General features: G+C 55.6%; 1 protein-coding gene across 1 annotated transcript in view; it reads left to right on the forward strand.

Annotated features, from left to right (window-relative positions):
* The window catches only part of GSG1L (GSG1 like), a 202,675-nt gene that overhangs the window by 175,861 nt on the left and 8,163 nt on the right, over positions 1–18,651 (forward strand). Inside the window, exon 5 of the mRNA XM_004705705.2 lies at positions 4,231–4,398. Coding sequence (XP_004705762.1) covers positions 4,231–4,398 — 168 coding nt within the window. The remainder of the gene's footprint in view (positions 1–4,230; positions 4,399–18,651) is intronic.

The following is an 18,651-nucleotide window of genomic DNA, read 5'->3' on the forward strand; positions in this document are numbered from 1 at the left end:
CTTTGACATGGGCTGCTTGTATGGCAATTTCAAGGGGCCACCCAATTAATCTTTTACAACTCACTTAAGTCGCCAGCAAACGGACCCAGTCCTTACAATCTGCTTAGGCAGATAACAAACCAACCAATCACTGGGCCATTGGTCCTGACCAATTACTTTGGGAGAATTGCAAACCCAGAGGCAGAAAGGTCACATAAGAGGAACCCCTGCACCACACAGTCGCAGCAAGATTTCTTACAGATACTGCTCACAGAATCCTAAACTTCTTTGGAAATCCAAAGAAGTGAGGATAACTAAAATAATTTTGGGAAATAATCAAGTGGAAGGAATCAGTCTACTTGATTTCAAGACTATTATATAACTACAGTAATGAGGACCGTGTGGTATTGTTGGAGGGTAGACACGTATATCAATGGAACAGATCCAAAGATGAGCCCATACAAATATTCCCAAATCATTTTTTGACAAAGGTGCAAGACAATCCAGTAAAGGAGGAATACCCTTTTCAATAATGGTGCTGGAACAATCAGACCCTCATTGGCAAAAAAAATCTGCCTTGATTTAAACCTCACACACAATAAAAATTAACTCAAGCTGGATCGTGGACTGAAATATAAAGTTTTTAAACTTTCAGGGGAAAAATAGGGGCACACTTTTAGGATTTAGGGCTTGATATCAAAAGCATAAACAGAAAAACTGGGTAAATGGGACCTAACGAAGAGGATGACTGACAGGGAGAAAATTACTATAAAGGACTGGCAGCTAGGATATGTGAAGAACTCTCAAAACCCAAGAGTTTGAAAAAAGAAATCCAATTAGAAAATGGGCAGAAACCTGAACAGACATGACCTTGAAGAGAAACGGACGGAAAATAAGCACCTGAGAAGAGTTCACTGCCGTTCGTCATCCGGGAAGCGCAAATGGAGGACACAATGAGATATCCATGCATATCTACCAGGAAGCCTCAAACAAGCTAACACAATGGGGGTCCGCCCCAGAGGCAGGCAGAGATGTGGAGACACATATGTTGTTGGAAAGACTGCAAAGGGGTTCAGCCTTGCTGGAAGGTTTGGCGTTTTCATCGAGAACTGAACCTGCGACTTCCAGGTCACCCTACATATTTATTGCGGTGATATGTAGTTCTCCCAGAGAAATGGAAGCTGTCTGCATACAAAGACCTGCACATGTATATTTACAGCAGATTAATGCAGAGCCGCCCCAACCTGGAAATAAATCAGGTATCCTTCCTTGGGTTCATGGTTCAACAGACAGTGTCACTTCTACGCCACGTCATGGACTACTAGTCAGCAATATAAAGGAACAAACCATGCATCCCGTATTACATCTAGAATATTGACCGCCAAGATACAGGGCGACTCCATTCCCAGGAGAATCCTTTGGGTTGCCATTGGGTAGCCACTCCTACTTCCTCCTACTCCGCAATCCCTGGTCAACGACTCGTCTCTCCTCCGTTCCTAGAGTTGCCATTTCAAGAACGTGATGGAAGCATGCAGTGTGGAGGGCTGGGACTGGCTCTTTCATGCAGCTCCATTCTTTGGAGACTCACCCAACTTGTTATGTCTATTAACAGTTTGCAGATTTAGGGGACCAATGGGCAAAGGGTGGACGGGATCTTTCTGTAGTTCTTCCGATTGCATGCCTATCTACAATGATCTCAACAGCACAAGGTTCAGGTGAAAATGAACCACAATAAATAATAGGAGAAGCCCCTGCCAGAGAATGACGGGGTGGGATGGAGACTGATCCGGTTGAACAGGAGTTGAGGGCTGGGGAGTGACAAAGAGCCAGCCAAGAGAGCACAGAAAAGATCAGAAAATAGCAACTCCGAGGGACCGACATGGGAAGTGAGTGAGCCTGTGTGTTTAAGGAGTAACAAGGAGAGTGGGAGCCAGAGAGAGCAGGCCCAGGATGCCTCTGCACTTGAGCCAAAGGTTCTGAATCTAAACGGAGGGAAAGGCAATGGGGGGGGGGGGGGGGGGGGGGTTGGTTCCCACTAGCCTGTCTAGTGGCTGTCTCTGCTCCACACCTTCAGCACCACTTTTCGGAGTGGTCCCACTTGAATGAACGCCTGCCCTTCAGACGCCACCATCCTGCAGGGTGATTGCTTCCTTTGGGGGTCTTTCGTTCCAGTGCTTGGACAGTTTTTGCTCCGATCCCTGGCTTGGAAATCAAACCTGGTCTTAGTTAACATCTCTAGCAGTAAGAACTGGCTCAAAACAATTGGAGACAAACATCTGGAGCAGAGGTTGGACCCAATTCAAGCTAGTTGGAGAAAGAAGGGGGGAAATCTACGAAGGAATGTTGTTGTTGTTGTTGTTAGGTGCCTTCCAGTTGGTTCCGATTCCTACAGACCGTTCACAGCAGAAGGAAACACGACCGGGGCCCTGCGCCACCTCGGGTGGTTCTTAAGCATGGGCCCAGGATGGCTACCACTGTGTCCAGCCATCCTGTTGAGGACCTCCCTGTTTTTCCTCTGCCCTCTGCTTTACCAAGCACAGTGTCCTTCTCCAGGGACGGGTCTCTCCTGACGACACGTCTGAACTACGTCAGAGGAAGTCTGGCCAGCCTTGCCTCTGAGGAGCACTCTGGCTGGTCATTGAGGGCTCCCGTCACTGGAAAGTCCAGGAATAAAAGGCGTTCCCTTGGGGATCTGGCTCCTTTTGGTGGCTTTCCTTTAGGTCCGCTTTATTCTCAGGCCGGGTGGTCCCCAGAAGTCCCCGACCTAAGTCTCTACAACTAACAATGCAGAAGAAAGATGAGTTTGGGTAAAAGTCCTGGGATCGCCTCGTCACCCTGACGTCAGTGACACGCCCAGCCCTAAACCAGTTACCATCGCCGCAAGGAAACCGCACGCTTCTTGGTCAACCTCTGAAAGTTGGGAGGTGAGGCAAGACCGACCCACAAAACTACCTGGCCTGAGAGGAGGGAAGAAGCTGGCACTTCCGAATTGGGGTGCTGCTACGAAAAGGAGGAATGGATACTGGTGGACACACCCTGACCAAACCCAACCCAGTGGCACTGCGTGCACGCCAAGTCCTAACGACGCCACAGGACAGAGAGGAACTGCCCCGGGGGCTTCCGAGGCTGGGACTCTGTGGGGGAACAGTGTGCCTCATCTTTCTCCTGTGGAGCAGCGGGTGTGTTTGAACCGCTGGCCCAGCACTTAACCCACAGCGCCGCCAGTGCTCCTTGGTTAGTCGTAGCATCCCAGTGTGCAGTAGCAAGTGTCATCCCGCTATAGCTCAAGCTCTCGGAGGGCGGGCCTGGAATCACGTCACAGAGAAGCGACTGGTCGGTCGCCGGTTTTCTTGAGTAGGTTTTCCTGAGCTCCAGCAGGTGCTCTAAGATATTTTCCACGAATGGTCTCCTTTAGTTCTTGTAACAACTTGGTTATTTTGTCCATCGGAGAGTCGACCCAAGGGCTGTGAGACAGAGAGGGCAAGCATCTTGCTCAAGGTCACACATGAGCAAGTTATTTAACTCTGGTGGCAAACCAGCTTGTAGAACAGGGGTGGAGAACCTTTTTTTTCCCCTGCCAAGGGCTATCTGGAGATTTATAACATCATTCGAGGGCCAAACACGTAACTGACTCACCCCTAATGTGATGGCTGGAACAGCCTCTCTTTGGTGAGGCGTGTGATGCTATCTGGTATTGATGATTTCGAGGGCCGCATCATTCCACAGGCAGATGCTCCCCACTCCCATCGTAGAATGTCCTGGCCTTTCTACTGCGCCATCATCAGCTCCAAAAAATCTCCTGCCATTTTTCACTCTCGCATCCCACGCCTCCCAAAGCAGTGGGGTGGGATGGGGGGGGTGCTGCCTATTGTGTGTGCCTTTGCCGGGCTGTTTCCCTTTTCCGCAATGCCTTCTCCAGGTAAAAGCTCACTTCCCCTGCAAGACCCAGTGTGAGCATTTTTTGAAAGCAGTGTAACTCTTCCAAATGCCAGCTCCCTTGGGTGCAATGACTCGCTCTCTTCTTGCCTCCTAATAATGAACTCTGTCATCTCAGCATCATAATGTACAGGTCCTTCGAGTCTCCTACACGAGGCCGAGGGCGGCAAGGACTGTGTCTTGCTCTTCTGCACTGCGGCATCGGCTCAGGGTCTTCTCTCGGGAGGCAGCCATACGGGGATGGTTGAGGGTTTGGTGGGTGGGAGGTTTCCTGGCCCTTGCTCCCCCTCACTGGTATCTCTGGTCTCTTGGCAGCCTGGCGTGGGGCTCCTTTACCTGCTGCATGGCGGCCTCTGTCACCACGCTCAACTCCTACACCAAGACGGTCATTGAGTTTCGGCACAAGCGGAAGGTCTTTGAGCAAGGCTACCGGGAGGAGCCGACCTTCATAGACCCTGAGGCCATCAAGTACTTCCGGGAAAGGTCAGTGCGCATGGGGTCACCTCCAGCTACCACTGGGGATCTGAAGCCCAGATCCTGGCCTCAGTGGCCAGGTCTCCAGCAAAGCCTGGAGTGAGTGGTTTGACAAAAGATTTTCTGGGGAACTGTGGGGAAGAAGATGCAGGCTGGGCGAGGTAGAGTTTGAGCCCTATTTGTTGGATCGTTTGGGGTATTTTAATGTTTGATGGGGCATGCATTTGTGTTGGGCTTGTATGGTGAGAGGCCGGAGAAGCCCAGAAGGGAACGAGGTTTGAGCCTTGGCCATTTGGTGCTGTGCTTCTTAGGACCGTGACAGAGGCAGAACCAAGATTTCTTTCTTGGGCTCTGGCTCAGCAGGGTGGGGAAAGATAGCCCAGCCTTGGGACTGGTGAGGGCGGCCAGAGAAGGAAGGGTCTTCAGGGTCAGGAACCACCCGAACCCTCAGAGTTCAGCTGGGAATGGAGGTAAATGGTGGATGGATGGGTGGATGGATGGATGGATGGATGCATGGATGGATGGATGGATGATGGGTGCATGGATGGATGGGTGGATGGGTGGATGGTAGATGGGTGCATGGATGGATGGGTGGATGAATGGATGAGTGGAAGGCTCGCTAGCTGGATTTCATAAGCTGAAGACATCCTTTGACACCTTCTACCGATGAAGCTACTCAGAGCATCAGCAGTCTGAGACCTGGATTTCGGAGCCTTCCATTCCTCCCAGTGCTCTCGCTGTATCTGCCTCACTCGATACTCCTATCCCTCTAGACCCACCCAAAGGTGCTCCTACGAGCTAGCTACCATGGACCACTCCCCAGGATGACCCCAACCAACACCGCTTTATCATCTCTGCTGGGCTTAGTCACTCTCCAGCCCTCCTCCGGAGCACCCTGCATCCCCAGAACAGATGTGCCTGTGTGAGTAGCAGGCCCCACATCATTGCAGCATATGCCGCTCTAGCTGAGCTCCAGCTGCTTCCCAAGCTGTCTCAGCCAGTGGCAGCAGAGGCAGGTGCGGGGCTGCTGTGACTCTCCTCCCCAGCCCAGCCCAGCCTCTCCTTCTGGGACCCCTGTCTCTGCAGGGTCCGAGAGTGGTCTATCGGGGCCTGAGGACCCCGCGTGCTACAGCTTCTCTTCTTGGAGAGTAGAATCAGGCTAGTAGCCCCGGGCCAGAGTCAGCCATCCCTGAGGGACCCTGGTGGACCGCGCCCGTGCCAGATGCATTGACTGCCATCAGGAACACCCTATACAGTTAGCACTAGTAGCTGCATTTGACAGATGCAGGAAAGTGAAGCTCAGAGATGAGAGATGTGTCAAAGGCTGCACAGTGCAGCAGGGGCAGCTAACACCCAGGTCTGCAGGGCTTTTCCGGGAACTGAAGAAGATCAGAGCTGGTAGTGTCCCCAGATGGGAGCGGCAGCGGCCGGAGCCAGCACAGGCCACGGAGCCCAAGGCCACGCATGGGCTACTGTGTCCATCCAGGGCTGCTCGGCCCGCGGGCACCACAACCACCGCCCTCATGACTCTCAGTCTGAGGGCAGAACTTTGCCAGGAGCAGCAGCCCTCCACCATCAGCTAGTGGGAGTTGGTGGATGAGGGCACGGTTCCCGAGCCCTTGGCAGAGATAGATGGGAGGCGTGCTTTCCTCCTAGGGGCCTGTAAGGGGCCCAGCTCCAGTTGCCTTCAGCAGAAACCCGGGACCACCTCCCACATCAATGGCCTGTACCCAGATCCATCTCTGGGTACACAGGGTCTGCTTCTGGGGAATGGACTAAGACTTGCAAGAATGCCTCACAGCGGGAGGGATCTGCAGGACCCTGGGGATGATGAAGGTCAGGTCTGAAAAGAAGCAGGGAGTGAGGCAGCTGCAGCGTGGGGTGAGCCTGAGGAGGTGGCACCTCGTGGGGCACAGGAAGGGCTTCAGGCAGAGCAGTCGGGAGGGGGGAGTTGTGGGGCCACATAGGGACCCCTCTAATGGCAAAATACTCATTGCCTTTCCTCTGCCACACGGGCGTCTTCCCTGGCCCTAAACTCATCCCTGCCTCAGGGCCCTTGTACTCACTGTGCCCCTGCCTGGAGCAGTCTCCCTTCAGACCCTCGCGATACCTTCTGCTCAGTGACACCTTCTTTCCTGTTTGGGGCCTGAAAATCTGCACCCTCCCACCACCCTGTCCTTGGGAGTTTTGAGCCAGTTGATCTGTAGGTGATAGCATCTGACTCAACCTGATACTGTTGTTTCTTTATTTGTTGGCTGGGCTATTGTTGTCACTGGTGATCTCCATGCGGCCTTGTGCCCCCGGCCACCCTGAGCACCTGGATTGGTGCTGAGCTCGTGATAGGGAGGTAGATGAACAGATAGACAGACAGGTAGATGGCTGCCATATGTCAGCTCTGACTCCTGGCCACGTTATGCACAGTAGAATGGGGCGCTGCCCCATCCTGTGCCATCTGCATGATTGCTGGCGATTTGAGCCCATCACTGCCACTGTTATGCTAAACCATCTCACCTGGGCTCTCTCACCCCCATCGGTCACTGTTGTCACACAGTGGGTGCATGTGACATGGTTTGGGGTAGTTGGCGGAGTTTTCTGGTTCACCCTGACTCCCTCATGTCCTTGCAGCTCAACCACCCCCCACATCAGCATCCCAGGCCAATGTTCTGGGGGAGAGACAGTGTCCCATGTAGGTAGATGTACAGCCAGCTGCGGCCAGGAGGGCAGAATAGCCTGGCTCACCTCAGCTGCGGGCAGGGCACACTGGCCAGGAAGGTGGCCTGGGTGACCCGCATAGCCCAGGCTGTGGTAGGTGCCCAGTAAATGGTGGTTGCAGGCAGAGGATCAGCTTGATGTCGACAGCTAGTCAGCGAAGCCACAGCCCATGGTCACCTTGGCTTCGGGACGGCCACTGCCTTGTAGCGCTGAAGCAGGAGACAGAGTCCCAGCACACACAAGCAGGAAGGCGCTGTTGGTGACACCCCAGTTGGCATGGCCCCTCACCGCTTAGGCCCGGTGGTGTGGGAGAAGACGCATGCTCCCTGGCATATGTGCAGAATATCATTTTGCACGTTCATAACCCGAACATTATGCAGAGGTTCATCAAATTTTATTTCCCTTCGCCTCTGAGGAAAGCATTTCAGCTTAGCTGGGCTGTTCTATTTTGTGTGTGTGTGTGTGTGTGTGTGTGCGCGCGCGCGCGCGCGTCTGCCTTACAAAGAGCTCAGCGCTCACAGACAGATCTCCTCCCAGCCTTGCGGGCGAGCTCAGAAGCGGAGCTGGCATTGTGCATCGGCACTGTCCTGGAACTGCAGCCAGGGACACAGGGCAGGAATGATGGCCCTGCCTGCGGCATTCCCTGCTGCTTGTCAGGGAGGATATTGTGGAAAGAGGCCCCAAATCGCAGTCAGGATACTAGTTCTTGGCTGCTGTGTGGCTTGGAGCCAGTTTCTGAGCTTCCCTGAACCTGTTTCCTCTAAGCCACGATGGACGATTCTAGAATTCTCTGCTCAATGTTATAACCCATGTAGCATGCTGAGTCTAGTGCGTGGCACACAGAGTAGTGTGTGTGTGTGTGTGTGTGTGTGTGGATAGGATAGGAACAAGCAAGACAGATTCCAGAATGAAATATGAGCTTGGTAATGATTCCCTTGAGATGGAGATGGAGTTTTAGATGCTGCTGCTGAAAAGCCTATTCATACTGACGGCAATGTGGATACTGAGCTTACCTTGTGCCAGGCCCTCTTCCAAATGCCTTCGAAATGGCTCAGTTGATTTCCACCAACATCTGTGGGGGCCCGGTTTTGTCATGATCCCCATTGTGTGGGTGTGAAGTTGAGGCACAGAGGAGGGAAGTGACTTGCACAGTCACGTAGCTGGGAAGTGGTCCGAGCCAAGATTTGAACCCAGGCAGGCGGACTCTGGGTCACAGAGACAGTGCCCGTGCCCTGCACTGCTCTTGGCCCATCATAGTCTCCGCCCTGCACTGAGGTAGGACTTGTGTTACAGGGATGAGAGTGGGGTGTGAGTCCCACCTCTGAGGGGGGAAATCAAGTGAGGGAGAGAGATCAAGTGGGGTGGAATGGGGGTACAGATGGTACCTGCTGTGGGAGAGGGCTACCCCATGCCCCAAATTCCTGTCAGTGGAGAGATGTTGGCGTGGAAAAACCGGGGGGGCCAACCCAACCAACCCCCCTCCCGCTGCCCTCCAAACTAAGGACAAGACGGGTCCAGAGGGGTCAGAGGCTCCCAGCCAGGTTCCCCCATCACCCTGCTAATCATGTCTCCCCCCAGAGGCTGAGGCGTCTGGAAGCTATTGGGCAGGTCCTAACTGGGCCCAGGAGTCAGGGACTCTGGAGGCGTGTGGAGAGAAAGCAGGGGTGTCTGTGCAGAGTCCGCCATCCCCTAGGAAGGCTGCCTAATTGAATTTCCCGGGGGTGGGGGGTGTACATAGTAGCAGATGGGGGCTTTCTTGAATACGTCATGTTTAGATCTGGTGGACCCGGGCATGGAGGAACAGGAGACATGTCAGATCAGAGCTCAGAGGGAACCCAGTCACAAGGAGACACACGTGGGTGCACGGGAGCCAAGCTCAGAGACACCCTCTGAGCGCCAGCCTTATTTACTGGGGAATGCTCTGTGCTTTGTCCGTCAGTCCGTCCTGGGCACTGCTCTCTGCTCCACTCCCTGGCCTCCTTCCCTGGGCCCGGGCTGAGCCCGCTCCGCTGGTTCCTGGCTCGCACCAGGACCCAGGGCTCCACGTGTAAGGACGGGCGCTCATGGTGGTTTGCAGCCAGGTGCTGCCATGCGTGCTTTTAGCGCTGGCGGGGGTGGTTTTGAACTGCTGGTTTTGCGGGTCACAGAGCAGCACATAACCACTGAACCCCCAGGGCTAGAAGGAGCCTGTGCTTCTTTCTTGAGAGCCCTGGGTAAGTGACTGCTCCCCTCTGCGGGTCCGTGTTTCCCAGCAGGGAAATGGACTGATGCCTACTCTTCATTGTGAGGGTTTCCCCAGATGGCCGGGGACATACCTCCATCCCACCCCACTTTTACACTTCCCGGAGACCTCCCTTGGTGGGCAGGGTGCCTCCACGGCAGCCTAGCAGCCCTCGGAGAACCCTGCAGGGCACCCCCTGCCTAAGAGAGGGACACCCCACACCCTGGCAGCCCTCGGAGAGCCCTGCCGGAAGCCGTGCTTTGCTCGGCCCACGGGGGTTTTAAGATGCTTAACATTTGCCCGAGTTGCTCCTATCCGATTCCATGTTGAAATCAGTTTCTGGTTTCTCCTGAGAGTCCAGGAGCAGCCACACTTGGCAACTGCATTCCTGCAGGGCAGCTCCTGGGAGCCTGTCTCAGTGCCTTGGAGGAGGGGAGGGAATCACCGAGAAGCGCCAGTCCCACACAAGGCCAGTGGGGGAGGCAAGGGTGGGAAAGCCTTCTTGGAAGAGAGCCTGTGGCAAGTTGGAACGAACAAGGCCCTGGTGCACTTAGGGAAGAGCGTGAGGGTGGCCCTGGGAGATAGACAGGGAGCCCAGTTGCTGTGACCTGAGAGTCAGGTATAGGGGGGTGGGTTTCATTTCTCCTTTGGGGAGCAGTGATGATAGCAGTCGTTTGAATATCAAAAGCCAGTTGCCATCGAGCAGTGAGTGCAGTACCAATACATGACCTAGCCCCGTGCGTATCGGAGCAGAACTGTGCCCCATATGGTTTTCCCTGGCTGATCTTTGTGGAGGAGATCACCAGGCCTTTCTTCTGAGCCACCTCTGGTGGACATCAACCTCCAGCCTTTCACTGAGCAGCCTACCTGCTGTCAGCCCCACTTGTAGGGTGAACTTACCTGCTGACAGTGCAGAGGAAGCCAACCCCCATCCCTACCCCAGAGCCCTCCATCCCTGGGCTCTGAGGTTGAAACCCAGCACAAACCACTCAGTAAGACAGGTGAGGGCGTCGTGGCTCCCTCCGGTCCAGGGCTGCCCCACACTGTCCTGCTCACGGCTCTCGCTGGGATCTCCCTGGGACGGCACACTGACCCCCACACCCAGCTGCTCCTCCCTCCTGTCAGCTGTAGGGAAACGTTAGAAGGATTCGTCTCCACGGCCTCACCTCCTCCTGCTTCACAGCCCACTCCAGTCCGGCCCCCACCTCTCCCGCCACCAGAAGTGTTCCCAGTAGCCCGACACCGAACACACCCCCTTCCTGAGTGGTCTCCTCCCGGGCTTGTCCCGCGCCACTATCCCTTCCAGCACTGTCCCAAAGCCAGTGCTCCCGGGACCCCACTTCAGATCCCCATCTTCCTTGGGTCTACATTCTCTCCTGAGCCTACGGCCTCAGTGGCCACTCACATGCCAGAGACCCCCAACCGCACGGAGTTCTTGCCAGCCCCCCTTCCCCACGCCCAGCTGCTTCCTCACCTTCCCCAAAGGCACCTCAGATCAGCACATAAAGCGGAGTGTGCTGGTCTCCCCCAGCCCGATGGAAGGGCAGCCAGCACCTCTTTCCAGCCCTGGCACTACCGTACAAGCCAGTAATTGGAAGTCCTTCCCTGGTCAACTCACACAGCCCGGGATCATGCCTTTGCTAGACCGGCCCCGGGTCCCCACTGCTGTCACCTTGGCTCCCTCCCGGGGGGAAGCCAACAGCCTCCTGTGGGGTCTTCCCAAGGCCCTTCCTCCCCGATCAGTTCTCCCCACAGTCACCAGAACGCCGGCCGCACTGTGGACCCCCTCCCTGCCCCACACTGAGCACCCCCTGGCTAGCTGGCTGGCCTCAGGACCCCCAAGAGTCATCTCACCCCCACTCCCCACCCCCCACCAAGCTCTGAGCCAGCTGTTCTCAGCCTGGAGAGCCTCCTGCAGCCTCTACGATGTGTGCGCCCTCGGGCTCCCTCAGGGTTCATTCCTGTGTGGTGGGGTCCCCTCCCCGCTTCCCCCTCTGCCCCCACCCCGACACGCACACACACACACACACACACACACACGCCGACTTTCCTCACAGAATCTAGCCTGGGTTTAATGAATCCTGATGACATAGTCATCCTGCATTGGGCTGCTAACTACAAGGTCAGTAGTTCAAAACGACCAGCCGCTCTTTGGGAGAAAGAGGAGGCTTCCTACTGCCCTAAAGAGTCACAGTCTCATTAACCCACAGCGGCAGTCTGTCCTGTCCCCGAGGGTTGCTTGTGAGTCAGCATCTACTCGATGGCAATGGGTTTGCAGGTTTTGTGGTTGTTGTTGTTGTCTTGTTTCTTACTTGGTGTGAGCCCCTTAAGGGGGGGCCCAAGGCTGCAGCGCTTGCCATTCCCCAGCAGTAGACTGGACGGGCGACAGGAAGGCCCTTTGTGTCCCTGAGCAGCTGGTCAAGAAGAAAATGACCTCTCTGCACATGCCACTCTCGTTCCCCACTCCCGCCCCTGCTCCCTGCTCTCCCTCCCGGCTGGTGGGGCGAGCCAAGACTCCGGTTTTCACATGGCCCTTCCTCAGAGCCCGGTGGGGTTGCGGAGACTCTGAGAGGCTGGTGAGGGTGGGGGTGGGACTGAAGCGGGGGTTCCACTGAAACAAAGGCTGGATTTCCAAATAAGATCTTCTGACCTATGTGGCTCTGAACACGGTCTCCATGGGCTAATGGCTCGGTCCCTGGCTGTGGAACCCAGCAGCCGAGGCGGGGACAAAACTCTCAGCTACTCGTCCAGATTCGGCCAAGCCATTGACAGCCAGGGTAGCCGTCTCTTGCTCTATTATTTTCCAAAGGCTTTTTTATCATGATTACATAACCCCTCCAATGAAAACCTAAGGGAAAACAAGGATCTTCTTTAAAGACTCCGTGACTTCTTGCTTGCCTGGAGCCGCACTTTGGATGCCACGTCACGGGCCTTTCTCGATGAGCTGTGCCCACTGACTTGCCAGAATGCTCTCAGCTCCGCTGTCCTTCGGCTGAAAGCTGACCACCGACAGTCAATGTGTCCTTTGCCCTGGGAGTCTGCTGCCTAGATCGTTCACCTCTGGGTGCTGTTCGCGCTGCTGCTACGACTCCCTCCGACTCGACTCCCTCGCTGTGAGGACCCTTTGAAATGGCTGTTTGGTCTCAGAGGAGCACAGCACTCAGAGCGAGCTGGCTCTGTGGGGATGTGAGGCCTCGTGCTCACATGATGGGATTGCTGGCCTGACCGATGCCGTGTGCAAGGAAGGCGGAGAGGACACCTCGGCCCTGAAGACGGAGAAACCATCCAACAGACATCTGGGATGGACAGCCACGCCCTGGACGCCCCCGTCTTCTCCTCCAGACCCACCAGCTGGAGGGGAGATGAGCGTTGGGAGGTATGGGGCAGGGGGTCTTGGGGACAGACCTCAGGCCCAGCCGGTCCCCATAGCTGGCTCTTCAGTGATGTCCATTTTCGGCTAGGACTTGCGGGGAGGAGACTGGAGGTCCAAGCCCGCCAAGTGGAGGATGGCTGAGTTGAAGCCCTGCCAGTTGTCAACATCAGCCTCACCTGGAGCTCATCTGAAATGCAGATTCTCAAGCGCCCCCGCCCCCCCACCCCCCACCCCAAGCTGCTGACTCAGACTCCCCATCTCAGGATGAGTGCTGGGCAGGGCTTCAGGGGATGGGACCAGTCAGTGGCCTGGCTGTGGCCAGCACAGGCCAGGGGAGGGGGCAGGTCCTCTAGACGCCAGCTGGCCCCTAGATCAGCCAGGGAGGAACGTGTTTAGCACGTTGGCGTGGTCCGGACATCAAAGCTTGCTGTTGGATGTGGGATTCTTTCTAAACGGTTTTATTGGCACGTCCTTCCCATAGCACACACTTTAATCGTTGGGCCATATTAAGAAGCTTTCTACAGTCATCACCACAATCCGTTTCAGGACATTTTCTTCTTGTGCTCAGGGTGGTTAGCTCCCCGTGTCCCCACCCCACCCCACCCTCCCCTGCCATGCCCCTAGTGATTATCAATCTAGTTGCTGTCTCTATAGCTCTGCCGCTCCTGGATTTCACATGCAGAAAATCATACCAAACACAGACCGGAAGCCAACAAACCAACAAAAGCAGCACCCACGAGTAGACAAAACATCGATATTCCTCAAAGAAAAAGCAGAGAATATTAAAATCTGCAACAACTGTTAGACTGGATCAAAAGGCAGATCGAATAATAAGGTAACATTTTAACCAAACTGTATCTGCCACCATTGACTTCACAATGATCTCTGATAGCAAGGCTATTCTGCATGTGGGACCCCCCCCCACCCCCCCATTTCCTTTTCCAGTAGCTCACATTTCCTGTGTTTTGCAGAAGCGTCAGCCCATGGTAGACTGCTCACAAAGGTAGTTGGAGAAGCACAGCACATAGACTGTTAGCACCAAGCAGTGGCTGGAGGCCAGTCTGGGCCTAGGGAGGGAGAGGACAACAAATATAGGGCCCGTGGGAAGGGTAACATTGTGCTGGGGAGGCCTGGGCCCTGGAACTGACACCTGGCAAACCAGAGACAAAGCCTGAGGGCCAGTCTGCCTAGCCATGGCTACCAATGCCCGGCTTGCTGTGATCACATGTAGCCCTAGAATGAGGCAGGTGGATACTGCAGGAGACAAGACAGCACTTCTAATTCATCCTCAGAGTCTCTGCTTCACCGCCCGCCAGCCCACCAGGTCCTCTGACCACGTTGTCACTCCCAGGAGAGCTGTTGTCCCAGTTCTGGTAGGACCAGAGCCGGGTGGCTTCCAACCACCCCCTCCATTAGGATCTCACTACGCAGGATGCCTCCGGCTGGGGCTGGGGAATCCAGGCACAATCCACCTGAGTTCAAGTCCCTGTTGGCATGTGCCTGAGCCAGCCCCACGGGCTCCCTGGAGCCCATGGCTCACACCTGTTCCCCAGCGTGTGTCTGGGCTGTGTTAGGCAGAGTTCTCTAGAGAAATGAAACCAGGACACTTAGGATTTTATATAGATAGATTTATACAGCAAGAAGGAATATAACAGCTACTTAGACCACACAGCAGTACAGAGGGCTCAGTTTAACTCACTTCTGTGGAACAGTTAAAATACTGGAAGTCCTTCAACTCACATGGGCTGCTGGGTCCAAGGTCAAGGAAGCAGACAGCGGAGTCCTCCCTTGGGCAAGGCAGGCAGAGTCTGCCCCCAGACAGCAGGCATCAGGGAGGGTCACCAAAAGCAGGCCCGGCTGAGATATCTATCCAATGCAAGATGACAGGTCGACAGCCTCTAGTGATGTACACGTCAGTAGCGTGGCAAAGCAGGTCTCTAAGGAGCCTCAAGCTCTAGCAACACGATCCACAGCTTGGCCTGGCCCACAGGTGGTGTAGCTCGGAGGTTGAGGCAGAGAACTAGCTTCAGCAGCAGCACCCACGCTCCAGCATGCTCTGATCGCCAGAGCCATTTATCTCTTTGCCATCCAATCAAACTGTGACCTGACTAACCCCACATGTTCCTATTGGGCAGGTTGGTACAATAAACCTCCCTATCACGGGCCACGTGACCTGGATGTGGCAGCTTCGAGCCAGTCATGGCATAGGACAAGCTGCCCAGCAGGTCTCATTTCCCTCGTGGGAAGCCAGCTCGAGACACTGCACTTCGGGCAGGTGCTAGCCTGTCTTCGCCTCAGTTTTCACATCTGTAAGATGGGAAAGAGGATGGTGGTGGTGGTGGTGGTGGTGACCCTGCGATGAGCTCCTTTATGGGTTAGGACGCAGGTTTGGGTATAAACAGAGCCAACACAACCAGGTCCAAGCTAACATCGATGTTTATTCTTCTCACAAGTCAGGCAGGCCCCGCAGTGTCGCTGCCGCACCCAGGGGCACCGCAGCACCTGTTCATGATGACTCCTCGCTTCCAGCGCTGGGCTCTGTGTGGTCCCGGGTGGAAGGCTGCAGTGGGACTCTGAGGACGCTCTGCTCTGGAGCCTTCTCCTGCTGTACCCGGAGCCCCTTTCCCGAGGCCACAGTCCTGGTCTAAGTGACCGTGGGGGGAAGCTGTGTTGGGCCGGGTCGTCTAGAGAAACAAATGCAGGGACACTCATCTGTGGGTATGAAAGAGCTTTCTATGGAGAAGTAATCTTGTATGGAGAAGCCAGCCCAGCCCAGTCCAACTCAAGTCCCTGCGCCCCTCTTCAGACTGTCAAGCTGCAGGCCGATGATGCCGACGGGCAGCTCACAGGAGGGTAGGTACTGAGTCGCAGGATCCAAAGTCGGTGGAAACCTGGCAGGGCCCGAGCGCTCTGAGGGCCCGGTGACCTGCCCAGGGCTGCCCCTGGAGACAGGCAGAGTGCCAGTGAAGTCCCAGGGAGGAGGGAGGAGGCAAAGTGCCAGAGAGGGGAAAGTTCCCAGTTTCTTCCTTCTAAGATGGCCCCGCCCTCCAAGGACAGCATCACCAGGCTGTGACCTGATTGACAGGTTGGATTCCACCCCTCCACTCTCAGACGTCTTCAAATTGACGTGAATTCCAACTGCTGCGAAAGGGACGTGTGTGTTGAGGACGGCAGGAGGAGGGACGCCTTAACATAATGTGCCCCCATGGCGGGAACTGTGGGCTGGAGGTCACCGAGTAACAGAACCAGACGGGTCCCCAGCGATGAGGATGATGGCAATAGCAGTCCTGCCAGAGACTACCTGAAGTCCTAACGCCTGGTCCCTATGAGAGCGACTCTGTTTGTCACAGGGGTGTTTGAAGGTATTATCCGTTAACCTGAGGTGGGTCTCATCCCATCCAAGGGCGCGGTTTATGAAAGAACATCCTTGAAGAGGCAGACAGAGAGCTGTCCGTAGGTCGTGGAGGCAGATGGAAGCCAAAGGTTGCCAGGAGCCACCAGGAGGAAGGCAGGAGGCAGGGCACAATTTCTGTCGAGCTCTTGGAAGGACTCCACCTGGCTGATGCCCCGATTTGGATGTCTAGTGCCAGAACTGTGAGACCATGCATTTCCGTTCTTCGACATCATTGACTTTGTGGCATTTTGCTGCGGCGGCCTAGGAAACGAAGACCAACCAGCGTAGTGCTGAAAGACAGCTTATCAAACCAGTTCAAGAGAACGACAAGGACCAGGTCCTGAGCCCTTACCTTGGGCCAGGGCCCGTGCCCGTGCCCTGTGGCCCGGGGCAGTGGTGCTTATACTGGATGGCTTCTCGTGGAAGCAAGAGGTAAGAAGTCACACCTGCCTCAGGCAAGTCTGCTGAAAAGGACCACTGAGACATGATCAAAGGCAGAGAGGTCACTTGGATGCCTGAGGGGCGCCTGACGCAGGCTACGCTTATTCCATAGTCTCCACACGCTTGCAAACGCTGGACAGTGAAAATGGAGAGAGGGGAACGGACCCCTTCCGACAGTGGAGATGGCCGAGAGTCTCCAATACACCGTGGCCTGCCAGCCAAAGGCACCCATCGGTCTGGGAAGAAATGCCGCTGGGGTGGTTTTGAGCACAAGGATGGTGAGGCTTCCCCTAGCTCACTTCGGCCAGGAAAGACCAATAGCCAGGACATAGTGTCTGATAAAGTAGGGGTCACCCAAAACGAGGGACGGCCTCGGCGAGGTGGGTGGATGGACTGGTCGCCGTGGACGTAATGCTCACAGGGCCATGAAGACGGCCCAGGGACTAGGCGGAATCCCCTCCTGTTATCCATGAGGTCACCTTGAATATGACTGCAGCCAAACGGAGCAGCCCCTAGTACGTCTGTCTGCACCCACCAAAGAACGGGCACAAGGTCACGCCATCTGGCACAGAGCTAAGGCTCCGCTCCACCAGCCTCACTGCATGGTCATGTTCTGACTCCTGCGGGCTGCATGCTTCCTGGCAGGAAGCGCTACTCTCTGGCACCTTGGCCCTGCAAAGGGTCGTTACCCTGGTCCCTATCAAGGCTTAGTCACTTGGTGGAAGGCTGCCTGGATCCTGCAGGTCCTGCAGGCCTGTGACTTAAGCCGTGTTTGTGTTGGAGGAGGAGGTAGGGAGGGTTGGGGGAGGGCTGTCCAGCAAAGTGGGGAGCCAGACAGATGAGATTTGGCTATGAGCGTGCCAGGCTTCCTCAGGGAGGCCCCTTCACAACTTCACAAGTGATCCTCAACCTCGGCTCCATGCTAGAACCCCTGGGGCTACTGTTCAGCCTCTCCCCGTGATTTCAGTGTGCAACCAAGGCTGAGCACCACGGGGCTAGAACAGACCCAGGCCCACCCCTTCCTGTGGGTGTACATAAGCCACCTGTTGTCATGGGGTCTCCCCAGATGCATGGAGACCCCGTGCCTGGTAGAGCAGAACTGCGTTCCGTGGGCTTTCTGCCCAGTGGTTGCTTTTCTGGAAGCAGGTTACCAGGCCTTTCTTCCGAGGCACTCCAGGGAGGGTGCAGCTTCTGCCCTTTGGGCTGCCCATCCGCACTGCTCCGGGGCTCCGTTTGTAAACAGAGTTGTACTGAAACAGCCATGCTTGTGTGCATCTGTGGGGTCTGTGGCAGCCGCCCCATGGTGAGGGCAGAGCCCAGAGGTCGTGGCTCACCACGTTGGCTGATGTTTACAAGGTTTGCCCATTCTATCCTGCCTGCTAACCTTCTTCAAACTCTGCAGAGCAGGTCCGACGGGAATTCCTGGTGAGCAAACCATCGGACGGTCCGACAGGACTGAAGGGATGCATGTAGGTCCATGCGATCGTTCCATTTGGCGAGCCCTAGCCATTCCCACACAGTTAGGGAGAAGAGGTGGGAAGAATCAGAAAGAGAAGAAGGAGTGTTTGGGGAATGCGTCAAGACTGTCTCCCATGAGGGAAGGGTGGCAACTCAGGAAGAGCTATGCCGAGGGCACAACGGGAGACTTGGAAGAGGAAGGCCGGGCACTGTTGGCAGGCTTGATGTTGGCAATGCACCAAGGGGCGTGGCTGGAGACAGACTCAGAGGACCGTCGGTCTTCATTAAGAGAGAGAGTAGCAACGGGACTTATTTTTACTCTGGGGGGACAGACCGCGTTTCTGTAAACATGATGCTTTGGGCCGGGCCCTGTGGTTTTCTGGCGCGGATCTGGGTTATAAATGAGTGCGTCTGGTCCCGCCCCTCCTCTGGCCCGGCCGCTGGCAGAAAGGGCTTACTGTCTGGGTCCAGAACCGTGGGGGGCTTCTGTAGCTGCCTCTGCCCTATACACCCCTGGCCGAGGGGCAGGCTCCGTCTCCGGTCCGCCAGCCCCCGGGAACAGGGACCTTGAGAATGCCAGGGAAGGGACCCGCTGACACCCTGGTGGTTCCGGGTGGGAAAGGTCGTGGCTGGAAGCCAGAAGACCAGGATTTTGATCATCTG

This window comes from Echinops telfairi, unplaced genomic scaffold (assembly GCF_000313985.2).
Source record: "Echinops telfairi isolate 266 unplaced genomic scaffold, ASM31398v2 ScPeMD7_5;HRSCAF=22, whole genome shotgun sequence".
NCBI lineage: Eukaryota > Metazoa > Chordata > Mammalia > Afrosoricida > Tenrecidae > Echinops > Echinops telfairi.